Source organism: Pan paniscus, chromosome 16 (assembly GCF_029289425.2).
Source record: "Pan paniscus chromosome 16, NHGRI_mPanPan1-v2.0_pri, whole genome shotgun sequence".
Taxonomy (NCBI): domain Eukaryota; kingdom Metazoa; phylum Chordata; class Mammalia; order Primates; family Hominidae; genus Pan; species Pan paniscus.
In genome coordinates, this window is record NC_073265.2 from 22,247,044 (window position 1) to 22,264,654 (window position 17,611).

Sequence of the window (17,611 nt, forward strand, 5' to 3'; positions counted from 1 at the left end):
CAAACGTTAAAGGGGAAAATCCCAGAAAGCACCCTGTATGAGGCGCTACAAGTAGAAAGAATCTCAATAAGTTAGTTATTTCCCAAAAACAAAAGTGGATGTGCTGTGGCCTTCTCCCCTGAGGGTAAGTATTGTTAGAAGATCTTGCTAAAAGTAGATGGGTTGTCGTTGGTCAGTTGTATGGCCCAGGGAAGACATTATGTCTTAACTCAGTAGCCAAGGATTCCAGAACCAACGATAAACAGGAAAATAAATTGACTTAAAAATAAATAATATATCTAATGACATACAAATGCAGATACCATAGATCTGATAACATACAAACACAGATACCATTGCACAATTTGTCAGGATCTCCCTGCTAGTGCCATGGTGGCCTCAGGCTTAGATGCTCTTCTGTCTCTTTGGAGCCACAGTGCTTAGAGTGCATCGTATGATGGAGACACAGCCACAAACTCATTAACATTCATGATGGAAATATGAAAAGTTAAAGTGTCCTGGTCATATGTCCTTCTTCAAATAAGGTTCAGGTCAGGTGTGGTGGCTCACACACCTGTAATCCTAGCACTTTGGGAGGCTGATTGCTTGAGCCCAGAAGTTTGAGACCAGCCTGGGCAACATGGCAAAACCCCGTCTCTACAAAAAAACACAAAAATTAGCCAGGCGCACCTTGCCTGTAGTCCCAGCTACTCAGCAGGCTGAGGTGGGAGGATTGCTTGAGCCCAGGAGGTCGAGGCTTCAGTGAACTGTCATCACACCACTGCACTCCAGCCTGGGTGACAGAGTGAGACCCTATCTCAAAAAAAAAAAAAAAAAAAAAAATTCAGAACAATGTTAGAACCAGAGACCAAAACTTTCCTGCCATAACTTTATTACTGACCCTTGCTACCTCTGAGGTTAGAGAGTAAAAATTATGATTTGCTGTAGTATTTGAGATTTCTTCCATTCATTCTTCTCCATGGCTGTTGTATCTAAAGAATAACGAAACCAAAGGAGTGTGTGCAAGCTTTTGGGTGTGGTCACTCACCTGCTGTGTTCTGATTGGGTAGGAGAGATGTATCCAGAATATCAGTGTTACCATTTTATAGAAAATCCTTCTGTGGGGCCTGAAATTCTCTGGGTAGCAACTAGATCATTATTTTTCCAACCTATGAGAATAGAAAACTTAAACAAATTGATTATTATTTCTGGAGAAAAATGTCATAGGTAATAGGTCACTGCATTCTTCCATGTTACATAGCAGCATGTTCTGCCTGAGAGAGAATTAATTGCATATGTAAACCCTAATGCCTGCATGCCGCTACATCTCCCTAATCAACTCAGGGAAAGGCTTTCTCCTTTGCTCTCCCTTGCAAGTTTTATAAGAGATGAAGCCATGGGAGCTGAGTAGATTTTATGGTCAAGCTCCAACCTCTGCCTTCTTGGTAATGGGAAAAGTTGTAAAGAGGAATTACAACAGTCCTCCCTGTTGCTGGAGCCCAAAGGGTCCTGTAAGCTGTGGGTGCCTCTTTTGTCAGTCCCCATAAGCAAACAATTCCAGCTGAGACCAAAGACTGGACACTTTCAGCAAAAAGAATAAAGGAATGTAATGAATTCCCAGGTTTTTTGGGGGTTTACTACTTAGTAAGAACTAAAATGACTAATCTTTCATTCAGTGACTCCGTAAGTGCCTACCATATGCCAGGCACTGTTTCAGGCATTGAATATACAATGGTGAACAGAATCATATGCATGAAGGTTACTAATGAGGAGGAGAGAGATTAGAAATAAACCTGTATTGTTAGGAGGTAAATACTAGTTGGAAAAGAATATTAAGCAAGATTGGAAATGCAACATGAAAATGGAGCTATAATTTTATATGGTGTGATCAAGGAAGGCCTTTCTGACAAGGCAACATTTGAGCAGACGCCTAAAGGAAGTGAGGGAGGGAGCCCTCCAGGTATGTGGGGGAAGAACATCCTGCATGAAGGGAACAGCAAGTACAAGGTTTTGAGGGAGGATAATGCTTCAAAAATTTGAGCTCTAAGGATAGGACCAGTATAGATAAAACCAAGCAAGCAAAAGAGTTACAGAAGAGAGACTGTAGGGAGGTGGAGAGATATATATATATACACATACACATATATGTACATTTATATGTATGTAAATATATACAAATATAGATAATATGTATTTAATATATAATGTATATAATGTATTTCCTATATAATATAAACTATATATTTAATTGATATATTTTTATTTAAGGTATCAACTTGATGTTTTGATATACGTTGTGCGGTGATCACCACAATCAAGCTAATGAATATTTCCATCACCTCACATACTTACCTTTGTGTGTGTGTGATAACACTGAAGCTCCATCCTCTTAGCAAATCTCAATGATAAGATAGAGTATTGTCAACTAGAGTCACCGTGCTGTACATTAGAGCTCCAGAACTTACTTACCTTGTATAACTGAAACTTTTTACCCTTTGACCAGCATCTTCCCAGTGTCCCCATCCCCCCATCTCTGACAACCACCATTCTACTCTGCATCTATGAATTTGACTATTTTAGATCCCACAAAAAGTGAGATCATGCAGTACTTGTCTTTCTGCACATAGCTTATTTCAGCTAGCATAATGCCGTCCAGGATCCAATAACATCTGTGTTATTGCAAGTGACATGATGCCCTTCTTTTTAAGGCTGGATAATATTTCATTGTGTGTGTGTGCCACATTTTGTTCATCCATTCATCTGTCAATGAACATTTAGGTTGTTTTTGTATCTTGGCTATTGCGAATGTGCTGCAGTAAACATGGGAGTTAGATATCTGTTTGAGATACTCATCACATTTTCTTTGGAGATATATATATATACACATATCTGTATATCTATATCTATCGATAGATATCTATATCTATATTCAGAAGCAGGATTGCTTCATCATATGGCAGTTATATATTTACTTTTTTGAAAACCCACCTTGCTGTTTTCCATAACTTCTGTACCAATTTCCAGTCCCACCCGGGGAATGGCTTTCAGTGTACATCCAGCATGCAAAGGTTCCCTTTTATCCATATGCTCACCAACACTTCATAACTTTTGCCTTTTTGGTAATAGCCAGTCTAACAGGTTTTGCTTTGCGTTTCAAGATGGGCGTTTTTTAGGACCTTGTAGGCCATAGTAAGATAAGAATTCTGCCTTTTCCTTAAGTAAGATGGAAAGTGATTGGAGGCTTTCAAGTCGTGAAATGATGCGATCTCAGGTTTTTAAAAGACTCTGGCTACTGTGTGGAGGACAGCAGTGAGAAACAAGTTTGGAGGTGATTACAGTAGTTGTGACAAGAGATGATGGCTGAGCTAGGGAAGAGGATGCAAGATGGTACCATCACATATATTTAGAAAGTAGAATGAGAAGAATTTGCTGATGGTGTGGATGTGAGGTAAGAGAGGGAAAGGAATCACATGACCTCAAGATTTTTCTGTCTTCCTCCCTTCCTTTCTTCATCTCTCCGTCTCTTCCCTCCGTTCACTCAAGCAACCCCAGAGAATAGAGTTGCCAATGTTCTGAAATAAAGAAAACTACAAAAGGAACATATGTGGGGAGATACTCAGAAATCTGATTTTGGATATAGTAAGCTTGACATGCCTATTGGACATCCAAGTTGAGATGTTGAGTAGCATTTGGAAACACAAGTCGAGTTCAGAGAAGAGGTTTAATGTGGTGGCACAAACTTGGGATTCCTTAAAATACACCTGTTTTTTAAAGCCATGTAACCAAATGGAATCAAGAAGGGGAGAGTACAGGTAAAGAAGAGAACTCTGAGGACTGGTCCTGGAGCACCACTGTAGCAGTAGAGGGAAGAAAATGAGGAGAAGCAACCAAGGAGACTGAGTATGAGGTGCTAGTGAATAGAAAAAACAAAATAGTATCCTACAAGCCAAATGAAGAAAGTATTTTAAAAAGGAAAGATAAATAAGTCTGTCAGTTTGCCTCTTGGTATCCTGAAATTTCCATTTTATTTCATTTTTTAACAACAAGTAGTAAGAAACTGGAGATGGGTAGCTTTCACTAACTTTTGACACATTCTAAGACAATAAGAAGTACTAAAGGGATAATAAAACCAGAAACCAAAACAGTAAGTTGTAACAACAAAACTTCAAACATTGTTGCTGGAGATACAATGTCTGAGAGGTGGACACTGGATGAGTTATTCTCCTTCAATCTGTAACCTTTATTTTCACAATGTGTGCAAAATGAGATTAATAATATTTCTATGTCTCATGGGTCTATTGTAGAAGCAAACAGGGTATCATAAATTCCTTTAAGAAGGATCTTTATTTTGGAATTTTTATACACGAGCATATTTGTTAATATAAGTAGTCGTTTTCAGAACATACGATTCTTTCACTGAATTCACAAATATTTGTGCTTTTTCTATTCAGTTCCAGGTAGTATTTTAGGCACTGAAGATTCATAGACAAAGAAGAGGCTCCTACCCCTAAAGATCTTAGAATTGAAGGAAGCAAATAATCCAAATGATTGCTATTTAGAACACACAAGTAAACGACCTTGTCATTCATTCTTGTGAAATAATCTGTGTGTAGTCTCGTCATTCCAAAAAGCCCATTTATTTTTCATTTAAGAAAGGCTTTTGGGTAAAGTCTTAGGATAAGTGCACACCCATATCTTTCATATATTTAGAAAGTAGCTTAACTTTATCAGTTCCCCAAGTGCCTGATGTTTAAGATGAGTAGGTAGGAAACATCTTCCCTTTTAAAGCAATACATGGTTATGGATTTTCCTCTGCAGTAATAATGTCTGCACTTAAACATGAAATCTGCTGGATGGCACTCTGTCCCACGTGCTCCTGGTCATGAGCTGCTCAGTACCAGTGATTTGCAGATCTAACTATAGGGCTGTCATCAGCTGCCTGGTGATCTACCTTAAATAGGGCTGTCAGCCATTTTGTTTTGTTCCAGAGAGTTCTTCACAGGTGACCCGTAGAGAAGCGGGAGAGCCAAGGTTCCCCAGCCATCAGCTCAGAGCCAGCAGAGATGGCTCTCTATTGTTCTGGCCCTCAGGCTGCGAGCCAAGGTATAAGAAAGAAAGCCGTAAGGATAAAATAGGCAAGATCCATTCATTTTCAAGTTCAAAGTTCTTTGGCCAGAGGACGGTAGAAAGAACTTGACTTTGTCCGAGATGACCTGTGACAATGTGAAATCTAAGCAAAGAGAGCCAAAGGCTGTATATCCTTGTTCAGGGACAATCACTCAACACCACCACAAGCTGAATCTATGACAGGAATAGCTGGCGTGTGTGAACCACATAGCTTGGAGGGAGGCTGACATATGATATACCTTGGATTTTCATTTTTCTCCCTTTGCAGCAAGTTTTGGGCTGATGTTTACCCCTTCCAGTGTTGCAATCATGGGGAATAGATAAATCTTGTTGTATTTATTTATTTATTTTAGCACTCTGGCTGCTCTCTTTGGCCTTGTGCTCTGTGATGTGGTTATGTTTCAATGTGGTTTGATCATGTGACAGGGCTGGGAGCATCTATTTTTGTCAACACCATCACCATGGGCTTTAGAATCAGACAGACATGAATTCATACCTATTGCTAAGGTCAGTCTCTTAGAGTAAGAGAGCCCGTTTGGTGCCATGGTAGAGAACTGACTCCTGATTCAGTCCTGGGCTTAAGGTCTGGCTCTGTCACTTACAAGCTGTGTGGCACTGGGCAAGTGACTTAACCTTTCTGTGCCTCAACCACTTTATCAAATAGAGAGCATATTAGCACCTACCTGACAGGATGATTGAAAGGATTAAACTGAGATGCTATAACATGGTAGCACATGGTGACTGGCCATTAAATATTCACTGTTATTAAATGTACCTAACCCCTCTGAGTTTTGGTTTTCTCATTCTTAAAGTGATTGTGTTGTTGTGAAGTTTAATTTAATCTAGGAGGAAATGTCAGCATAGTGTTTGGCACAGAAGTCCAGAATGAATAGTTGATATCATTATCAATAATAATAATTAAGAAATAGAAGCTATGGACTCCAAAGCCTCATTGTTTTATTTTAAATGCCAGCATCTGTTCCCTTTTTATTCAATTATTCAGTTCTGACTCATCAATGAAAATGACCCTGTTATGTGGGTGAAAGTAGGGAAATTTCTTGTAATCCAAGTCCATATCCCAGTTAATTAACACATTTTTACAAAACACATTATGTTTCCAGCTTGGATGGGAAAGCAGAAGTTTTCTGCTCTAATAGAGTTTATAATTAAATAGGGTTACAGTGTAAAAACATACCCATTCTGTAAATTATAATTGGGTGCATAATAGACATCAGATACCACAGTGGTGAGTATCATGATAGGCAGAAATGTGAATCAGATGTGATCCTGCCTTTGAGGGGTACAAAGTCAGCTGGAAGTAGTGGTAGCAAGTGCATCAATATAGACTGCCTGGATTAGATACCAGGCTCTGCCCCCTGCCACCATGAGACCTGAGGCAAGTTACATAACTGCTCTATACAGGCTTTCATTTGCAAAATGAAGACAACAGTAGTGCTTACATAGTGTTGATGTGAAGCTTAAATGGGTTCTTGTGCGTAAAGCGTGGTGCCTGTCACGTAGGGATCAGTAAATGTTGGCCATTTAAAAACATATAGTGGGGGAGAAGGCATGCATGTAAGTCACACTGCAAAAAGTATGGTGATATTGCTATGGAAATTCAGAGACCAGAGAGATTACTTGGGCTTCATAAAGGAATGTGGCATTTAAACTAAGCTTAGAAGGATAGGTAATATATGGACATGGAAAACTAGGGCAAATTAGGGCAGCTTTTCAGAGATTTCATGATCAAAGGCATGGAAATAGGGAAACCCAACGCTACAGGGAAGAAGTTAGGTTGATAGTTTGGAAATGTGGAAGCCTCAGATACTAGTTCAGGAAGTTTATGTTTTTTGAGAGTGCCATTGAGGATTTTCAGCAAGAAAATAAGGCCAGAGCTATGCCTCTGGTAGCAGACTAAGGAATAATGCTTTGGGTCAAATAATAGCCTTGTCTTGGTCTCAAGACCTCCAGTCTCTCCTTCTGCTGGCCCATTTGCTGTGATACAGGAAAAGGGGAGGACTCAGAGATACGAGATAATGATGTGTAAGCTGAGGTTGCCCAGAGGTTGGATGTGCTCTTGACAAACTTGGGGAATATAAAAGGATAGGTAGACTGAAAAAGAAGCCTTTCAGTGCACTGGGACATGTTGATTTGAAGTGTTGGTAAGTCCGCAGGTAAAAATAGATGGAGGTTTGGAACCCTTGAGTACCACCAGGTTGGAGGTACAGACTGAGTAACAGCTCCTCAGAAGTAAAGCAGGAAGCCTGAAGAATGAATGAGATTGCCAAGGGAAAATGACAAAGACCAATCGTTGAGCAGTCCCTTATATTTAGGGATGGCAGAAGAAAATAGAGATGGGAAGGATCCAACAGAAAGGCGGGAGCACTACAAGAATACAGAGATGAATACAGGAATGGAGGGGTTTCAAGAAGGAGCATTTTAGGGAGCCTGGGCATGACTTATTTGGGAGACAGTAAGGCAATAGGAATGAAGGAGAGACAAAGCTAGAGGTGTCAGGTAGAACTCAACTGTGGGGCACCTGAAATCCAGGCAGAGACATTTTGGCTTACTTGGTATAAAGCAGGAAACCTTTATGTGATCTTAATGATAGTATTTCCCGATGACTAAAGAGAATCATATTCTTATCCTAAAAGACAGAGGCTGGGTTTGAAAGGTCTTAGTGTCCCCCCAGCCCCCACCACCATTGCTTATTATTGCACCCTCTAACTTAGTACTTTCTTCTCTTTATTTTGTTTCTCTTTCTTTTAAAGATGGGGGAGGTATGGTTATTTTATATTGACAGAGTTGCATCTGCTGTGAGGCCTACAAAAGGAAAATTTTGTGGTCTTGTTCCAGTGAGATAGAGTTGGAACAAGCTGAAAATAAGTTACCAGGAAATCATACATTTATAGTGGCATAAAACCCCAGAGTTGTGTTATTTTCTCTATCAAAAAAAAAAATCAACAGTCCTCCTTGAGAAAGAGGAAATAATGGAGATGAGAGCACTTTCTAGGAACTGGAAGTCTTGATAAAATAGAGCAAATCTAGTAAAAGTAAGGAATGCGAAAGCAAGAGAGAAAATGGGTCTGTAAAGGTGGATAGTCCAGTTCTGGATTGTAGAAGTGGGATCATTCTAGGTTATGACATGGAAGGTTCATGATACTGTGCTACCAAAACAGGGTGGAAATCATTAGGTCCAACTGAAGAGTTTTTGCACGTGGGTAGAACAGTAAGGTCCAAATTTGGCATCGGGACATGTGAGAAGTAGGCAGACTTCTGGGAAAAGGAGATACAAAATGTGGAAGAATTTGCAGCCTTCGAGTAAGGGTGCTTCCTTGGAAATGACATCCTTCAGCAATGCCCAGATCTGATTTAAAGCAAAATGGGAAAAAAGGAGGGAGGATAATTCTAGGGGAGAAAGTGCAAACCAGTACAGGGATGAAGAGAAAGGCTTGTGTTCTAATTGGAGAGCTTGTGTTCTGTATTTTACTCAGGAGCAAGAGGAGTAATCAGATGGGTTGAATTAACTCATCTCATAATCCCAAACAGAATTCAGTGCAAAGATTTCAGTGTCAGGCACTCAAAGGCTCCAGATGTCTGTCTATTGAAGGTTTATGGAAATAATTGCTGCTATATGAAGCAAAGGCAGGTGCAGGCTGCCACTCCAGGTGGTGTCTGCAGCCAGGTCAGCATGGTTGAGCAGAGGGTTCCAGATAGAATGTGGGAAAGAGTAGAAATCGTTTGGAGAAGCATCAATTTGGCCCAGAGTCCCATACCCATCTGTGTGTCACCAGAGCCCCAACCTAGGAACACATGTGTGCAGGGCTGCTGTTCTGCAAATTGCTATTAATTAAATCAGGGCAGGTTATTGCATTAGTTTCTTGGCAGCTTGGGATGTGACTTATAGGATGGGGAAATTTCAGAAGACAAATAGGGAGACCCCAAGGCAGCTACTGCAAGGTCAAAGCCTTGGTGGTTTGGGTGCCTGGGGGATAGAAAGGGAAAGAGAATTGAGATCTTGAAAAGAGAACCTCAAAGGCACACATTGATGGGAAAACTGTCAACTTTCATGCCTTTGTAAAAAAAAAAAAAAAAAATCCATAATTACACTTCTTTGATTTCTAAATGCCTGAGTTTTGTTGTTGTTGCTTTAGTTTTTTTGGGGGTTTTAAGTTTTGTTTCTTTTTACTGGTTAACTGTGGTGGGGGAGACACATAACTATTTCTCAATAGGGGGTATTATTGATTTGGGTGTGAAAGTTAAGTTTTGAGTACTACCTCTTGCATTGCTGATGACTTAACTTCCATGGCCCCTGCTTTCCAACACAAGCAGCACATCTCAGTCATCTTGACAACTAAGAGCACCTCACCACCCGCCCCTGCCCACCAATGCCATTAGGAGGATCCTAATGCCCCTGGTTGATACAGGATCTAGGGGCACACTCCACCTGAGGAAAAATTTCACTCTCTTCAGAGATTTCACTAAACCCCCACTTTTAAAGCAGTGATATTCTGGAGTTTTCTTCAGTCTCAATTAAAATGAAGACAGTGAATTCTGATTTTACTATAAGCAAAGACTCCTGAATTTGTTTCTGACTCACTTAGATAATGAACAGTGACATTTCAGTGCTAGTAAAACTGTGGAGCTATGTTTTTCCACTCTTCATTTCATACATCTACAACTTGTGGCTTCTTGCATTCCCCTGTAGCCCCTCACCTATCTCTGGGCACAAGCAGATATCTTTGTAGGGGTCTGTTAATCGTGAATTGCTTCGCACTCTCACCAGGTGGGACCATTTTATTATTTTCATTTCATAGGCACATTCTAGACACAGTTTAAGAAAAATGATTCCTACTTAATCTGCCTTTCCAACACTCTGGTGACACTTCCCAACAAGACAATCTCTGACACTGAAGGACATGGAGGTGAGATGGGGCAATGGATGGCCAGATGCTCAGAAGGAGGGAGGCTCCAGCTGGCTCCCCCAGGTCACTTCCGTAACTTAACCACACCTGGAAATCTGTTTGCTGCGTGAAATCCAAAGCTATGTGGTGGTGACTAGGGAGCATGGCCTGACAGATAGGAGGGGCAGGAATGGAAGGTTTAGTATGGAAACTGTTTTCCTCTCCACCTCAGGTAGGGTTGTGCAAGAAGTGTATGTTTTGGTGTAGATGGAGGGCTGCCTCTTTTCCAGGGCCTCTGAAATTTTAGGAGGGCTGCTTTTGGGATTGATATTTAGGAGGGAGGTCTACTCCTTGAGAATTCAGAGCAGTTCTTCTACTTGACCTTCAGTTCCTCCTCCTCTTACCTGATCTTCAAGGCATCTTTAATCTTCCTTTTCTGTGAGTCTAAAACCCATCTCCTTCACCCTCCATATCTTCCTCTACCATCTCTGGCAAATATGTGGCCCACCACATACACTCCCTTCCTCCAACAAAACATACTTTGCCTCTTCCACAACCTGAAACCCCAACACTTTCCCTCCACTCATCCCACCTTGCTCTGATCTTGTCTGTATTCTCTGTTCCCCTCAATCCTATCTTATTGTTTTATTCTATATTTGGAGAGATTGTATAAATTTGCTTTCATATTTGCCCAAGTGTTGAAATCATCAGCTCACCTAGACCATATGCTTTGCACAGCTCTCAGAAGTGAGGCCTTGGCTGTATGTGTACTTGCCCCCACTGACCTCACTCCAGGATTAAGTAGAGTTCTGACTCACGGTAGATGCTCCGTGATGTCTTGTGAATAAAAAATCTCCTTCCGTAATCAGGTTTAAAAATAAAAACAAAAAGCACGTGGCTGTCAGGGATTGGTGGCTTACCTGACTCAGGTACAGGAAGGTGACTCGGGGCCTGGCTCAGCAGTTCCCCTTACTCATGTTTGGGTCTCTCTTCTCCTGGCAGGAGGATGAAGTGGTACTCCAGTGCATCGCCACCATTCATAAGGAGCAGAGGAAGTTCTGCCTGGCAGCCGAGGGACTTGGGAATCGCCTGTGCTTCTTGGAACCCACTTCAGAAGCCAAGGTGAGATTGGCTGTCCGCCCTGCACCTTCTTCCACCTTGGCGTCTGACAAAGTCATTTAGGGGAGATACGGCTGGGAGATGGTGATGAGGACGACATTTGAAAGGACACATTTATTTTTTAAATGGGAAGCAGATCTGGTTTAAACCATAACTTTCCACAAGCCTAGGAATCGTTGATGTAGGAACGCAGAGCACTATGAAGAATTAGAGGTGCTTTGCCTGTCAGTGTTGTCCAGGACTCTGGGGAGGCTTTGAGCTCACTGTCAGTGCTGACCGAGGAGGTCTTAATACTCCCAGAATGCCTTTCTGTTGCTGTTAATTCCTAGAAATCTGAGTGCGTGTTCTTTACTCCCTGCTGTTGTTCTATTGCTACAGAGACTCACAGATGCCTGAGCCTATGTTTCACAGTGAGCACACCCCTTTCAGTTCTGACTGCGCTGAGATTGTTGTAACTGTCTGCCCACTGTGACACGAGGGCAGAGAGTGTTTGCACTGGTCTCTGCCTGCATGGTGGCAATAATGCTGTGTCTTTTCAGCAGAACTTTTCTTTCTCCATTTTCAGGCTGTTTCTGCTTTTCATGATCTGTGTGTCAAGTGGATCTATGTGCTCAGCATTCTTGCAGTGCTTTTCAGTCCTGGGAAAACCTCTATATCCGTCAGGGTTCTCCAGAGAAACAAAGTCAACTGGATGCATGGATGGATGGTGGGCAGATGGGCAGATGGGTGGATGGGTGAGTGAGTGCGTGAGTGGGTAGGTAGGTAAGTATATAAGTGTATAGAGATTTCTTTTAAGAAATTAGTTCTTGCAGTTGTAGGGGCTAGTGAGACTGAAATCTGTAGTTAATATCAGTAGGCTGGAAACTCAGGCAGGAGTTAATGCTGTCATGTTGAGGTAGAGTTCCTTCTTTTCTAGGACATCTCAGTTCTGAAGGCCTTCATCTGATCGGATGAGGCATACCAAAGTTATCAAGGCTAATAGCCTTTTCTTAAAGTTAACTGACTGCAGATGTTAATTACATCTACAAAATACCTTCACATCAAAACCTATAGTGTCGTTTGGCTGAATAACGGCACTATGGCCTAGCCAAGTTGACATAAAACCCACCATCACACCCTCTAAGCTCAGTTTTTCTCACAGAACCTTTTTTAAAAAAACCGAAAACAAAAATCAGAAATTGGTAACATTTTCCAAAAGACCCACCTATTGGCATGCCATTTTCCACATAAACATACACAACACAGACATACACAGAGAGTTTGGCTAAAATCTGTAACACCAGATGTGCAGGGTGATGGCCACGTCCTCCAGAAGCCCCTCTTGTACTTCTCCCTCCCTTGTAGGTCACTGATCTGTGGATCCATAAGGATAGACATGAACCAGAGTCCCATTAAAATATATGGGATAGAAGAGAGACAAGGAAAATTTTTATCGTTTTAAAGATCTTTGACTTGATTTTCCTAAGGCCTTTTCTCATTTGCTTTTGTTCTTAGCTAGGTTTTTTTGTTTTTTTGTTTTGTTTTGTTTTGTTTTGTTTTTCATTCCCGGCAGTCTGGGATAATAGGGAGGTCATTAGATTAGAAGTCAAGAAGTTAATTCTCAACCATGAGCTACTCATGTGACCATGGGACAAGTCAGTCACTCATGTTTGCAATTTTCTCATCTGCCAAATGAGGTGCAGGACAATCCAATGGGAAGTGTGTTGACCTAAATTAGAAAACAGGTGGTATCCTTTTCTAGTCATCCATCGAGTAGGGTATAGGGCAGTGCTTTAGGGCAGCAGTTCCCAACCTTTTTGGCACCAGGATCCAGTTTTATGGAAGACAGTTTTTCCACGGATGGTGGGAGATGGTTTCAGGATGAAACTGTTCCACCTCAGATCATCAGGCATTAGATTCTCATAAGGAGCGTGCAACCTAGATCCCTCACGTGCACAGCTCACATTAAGGTTCATGCTCCTATGAGAATCTAATGCTGCCACTGATCTGACAGTAGGCAAAGCTCAGGCAGTAATACTCACTCACCTCCTCCTGTGCAGCCTGGTTCCCAACAGGCCATGAACTGGGTCCATGGCCCCAGGGGTTGGGGACCCTGCTTTAGGGCACAGGCTGTGAGCCAGACTGTCAAAGTTGGAATCCTGTCTCTACCACTTGCTGGCTAAACCAGGACCTTGGACAAGGTACCTCACTTTTCTGAGCTGAGTTTTCTCGTCTGCTTAATGGGAATTTTATAGTAACTACCTTATAAGATTGCTGTCAGGATCAAATGGGTTCGTAAATTGCCTAGTGCATTGTAAGCTTGATAAAACCACTGGTTATTATGATTTCATATTGTACAAGACATTTAAACTGGGACTTAGTTTCTTGTTCTTTAAAATAAGGAAAACTAATTACCTTTCAGGGGGACTGTGAAAATAAAGAGAAATAATATATATAAAGCACATAATACTGAACTAGTACAGTACATTTAACAGCTAGAGTTGATAATAATACTAAGTATAAAGTTGTTATCCCTTTTGACTTACAAGGTCTGATTTTGTGTAAAAGACAGAAGGACCACGGATCAGCCCTGAACTTACAAAATCTTGAGTTTAGAATGAAAGTCTTGGAATTACAAATTCATTTAACTATCAGATAATTCTATAAACATGTCTCTGTATTTATCATTGTTTTACCTGAGCTAGATTAGAAACAACAGTGTGTTGTAATCTGAGAATGCTTTGTATCCCTCAGGCATAGAAACAATAAGTCATACACTCATAGATGAATTGGGGATGAGGAAATGTCTTTCCTAACATCCACTTAACTAAGTGATTGTTCTTATTTTAATTTGTCATTCTAAATTTCAAGCAAGATAAGACTGAAGAATTTTAAAAAGAGATACGTGTCATCCGTAATTTTACCACTTTGTCACAACTATTTTCATTTGTTTTTCATTCTAGCCTTTGCCCACGTGTACCTGTCTGTTTTCAAAGTTGTACTCATACTGGTTATTCAGACATTCTCTGTTTTGGGTTTTTTCTTTACTATTTCAGCCAGTTCCATATTGCTATATGGTCTTCATGAATGGTAAAAAAAATAATATGCCTATGGTTTTCTTGATTTATTTTGGCTTTCGGGAGTAAATATCGAGGAGTAGAATTAATGGTGTCAGAAGCATGAACACTATTAAACTGCTTTCCCAAAATGATAGACAAATTGTGTACAGTTGACATACCCACCATCCTTGCATGAGTGCGCCCCTTTTATATGTAGCATGAGGGAAGTGCGCCATCAGGGTTCTCACAGAGAAACAGGGTCAAATTCACGGTAAGGATAGAGCAGATATTCAGAATTTCTTGTCACCATTCCTGGGAGCAGTCTGCTAGAGGAACTCGGGTTCCGAGAGCTTCATTCTTTCCTGCAGTCATTTGCAGCTATGCAACCCTCTCTTTTGGCTGGTTGTCTTCTCCCTTATTACTAAATAGTTGCCCTAATTCTCTACCATCAAATTTCTCAACGAGCTGTGCCATTCTTAGGTTCTTGGATCCTAATGGAAGTCATGCAGTGAGGTGAGGAGGTATGTTTCCAAGCTTGGCACTGGGCATGAGGCACAGACATCAAATATCCTTCTTCTCAGCTGGCTACAGAGCCTACCGGTGACCTTGGGCATTTCTAGTCAAGGGTGTTTTAAGCTAGTTGAGACTCAGAGAAAATTGAGATGAATTCTATGGAGAAGAAAGACCTCAGAGAAAAAAAGAGATAAAGTGCTCAAAAACTATTCTTGGTGTGTGACCCTGAGAGAAGGAGATCATATGGAAGCAAAGGAGTGAGAGGATAGAAGAATAAAGGGCACGAGTATAATAAGATCGTTAACACTTGCTGTAGACATGAAGAGTATTTAGCACTTGGGAAGTCTCCCAGGACTTTGATTCCTGTATGCCATGGTCCACCCTTCCTTGAAGGTCTCCTGAAACTGCCATTAATTGATGGAAGCACTATTATTCAGCTCCCTTTCAAATAAGCAAAGGTTCAGGAATTTAAAGGTATCTTGTTTTGTTTAAAAAAAAAAAAAAAAAAGGCTGGGCGCGGTGGCTCACGCCTGTAATCCCAGCACTTTAGGAGGCCAAGATGGGCGGATCACGAGGTCAGGAGATCGAGACCATCCTGGCTAACACGGTGAAACCCCATCTCTACTAAAAATACAAAAAATTAGCCAGGCGTGGTGGCGGGTGCCTGTAGTCCCAGCTACTCGGGAGGCTGAGGCAGGAGAATGGCATGAACCCGGGAGGTGGAGGTTGCAGTGAGCTGAGATGGCGCCACTGCACTCCAGCCTGGGCGACAGAGCGAGATTCTGTCTCAAGAAAAAAAAAAAAAAAAAAAAAAGACTAGGGGCTATAACCAGAGACTCAGAAAAAAGAGAGAGGAAATGTTTCTTTTTCATTTTATCGATAGCAAATTTACTTTCCTTTTTACTCAATAGAAAATGTGTTCCTAGGCACTAGGAATTTAATACTTTCCCTCTGGTCCTTCACATTATATCTCATCTATTCTGTATCTGCAGTGTCCACTTGAGGGGGTTGGGGGGGCGGGGTTTGGTTCAACTTTACATCCATACTCATAAGATTCTCATAGACCACTTGGCATCAGTCTTCTCAGAAGGACATAGGACAGAAACCATGGCTTGCCAGCTGGGATGTGTCAAGTACTGCATTTCGGCAGAAACCCCTATAGCAATTCAGGGGCTGGCTTCTGGATTTCCAATCCCCAGATGACAGCTCAGGTAGAAAGAGCTTGAGAGGGTCCACATCAGGCAGGTGTGAGAGTCACCATGGCTTAAAAGCCTCACGTACCATAGGAACCAATATATCTGTAACAATTCCATAGGCATAGCTTTTGAGGACTCCACAAAGGCAGCCCCAGCTACAAGAGTCGCTGCACTCCAAGAATATGCCCTTCTAAAATACATATTGATAGTCTTCCCAGTCCACATGCAGGCTATCAATCAGGGATCATTTTCACCACAAGCAATATACCCTGGTAACATGATTTACATACAGGTTGTATCAAGTGACCATGGGAACAAAACTGGAGAGTTAACTGACGGTCAAATTCTCATGCAAAAGGATTTTTAAGAAGTCATAACACTTACCCCACAGTAATCTTCAATGATGACAATTATTTAACTAGTACGGCCTTGTTAGATATATCCGGAACCCCAATACCCTTCCAAATCCCGACTTCCACCTTTCTTAATAGTAGATCATCATCAAGAAATGGGAAGAATATGAGAACTATTTTTTGTTTAAAATAAGTTTCAACAGACCAAGGTTTGTTTCATTGATTTTAAGGAAGAAGAAACTAAGGTGGAGTAAAACAATTTACCTTAGTGCCCTTTAAAAAGCCAGTGGCATGTCTAAAGTCTTGAGGCTCTAGGTATCTAACAGTGAAGTCCCACTTCTTTTTTGAGGAATTCTTTCTTACTGATCATGGCTTCTTCAAACTGAAAAATACAGTTTTCAAATCCAATGGAAATTTTCATTTTATTGTTTTCATCTCCTGTTTGGAGAATGAGTGGGGGGAATAGTGTGCTATTGTTTGAGAGTTACGTAGGCTCTGAAGACCCAGGATTAAACATTAGCTGTTGTACAAACATCATTATGTAGATGACATAAATTAAGATTGCATCTTTGGCTAAAAATAACTTATTTTCTATTATTTTTAGATTCTTTAGCTGAGAAAGAGATTACTGTTTCCTCCTAAAAAATTAAGTCTGTGAAGATTTGCAGAGACAGACTCATCCTAAGGTTGTACAGCCTTCTTTGAACTTCTGATGTATGTTAGTACATAGTATTCTCTATGGACCTGAGATCTTATGAAAGACCAGGCTATTATAAAACTTTTTTTTAAAAAAACTCCCTTATCATGTAATATGAAGAGGCGTATAAGCGGAGATTTTGACTTTTTTTTTTTTTTTAACATTTATCAGGCATCATGCGCTATGTCCCAAGTAATCCTGTGGGTGCCTACTGCTTTCATTTACTCTTTATGACTCTATAAAGCAAACATTGTCCTCATTTACAGAGAAGAAAGGTGTGAGAATTTAAACTGAGTTAAGTGACTTCATGAAGATTGTTCATTCCAAACCTGAATCACTGTCTAATTTCTGTAATATTCAGAAATAAAGAGTATCGTGGATCCAGCTTACATAAGGGTAAAGAAGCCATATTACTCCATGTAATTAGACTTCAGAAATGCCTGGGCACATCTCCATACCCCTCCCACAACTTTTCTACATCTGTCCTATGACTGTCTGGCATTCCTAAGTTAGAAATATATATGTTGCTTAAATCAAACAGGAACTAGTAAAATGCAAATGCTTTGAGTGAGCCATAAAGCAGTGTTAAATTTTTGTACAGCTAATATTTTACAATATAAATGAGAATATCATGTATTTTCTTCAAAGTAAGTTTCTAAAGGGATCTAAGGCAGATTACTATGTG

At 40.8% G+C, this 17,611-nt stretch overlaps 1 protein-coding gene across 2 annotated transcripts in view; it reads left to right on the forward strand.

Annotated features, from left to right (window-relative positions):
• RYR3 (ryanodine receptor 3) overlaps window positions 1-17,611 on the forward strand; it is a 563,020-nt gene that overhangs the window by 157,913 nt on the left and 387,496 nt on the right. For both annotated transcript variants that reach the window (XM_034938474.3, XM_057299827.2), the window contains exon 2: window positions 11,013-11,132. In XM_034938474.3, coding sequence (XP_034794365.3) covers window positions 11,013-11,132 — 120 coding nt within the window. The remainder of the gene's footprint in view (window positions 1-11,012; window positions 11,133-17,611) is intronic.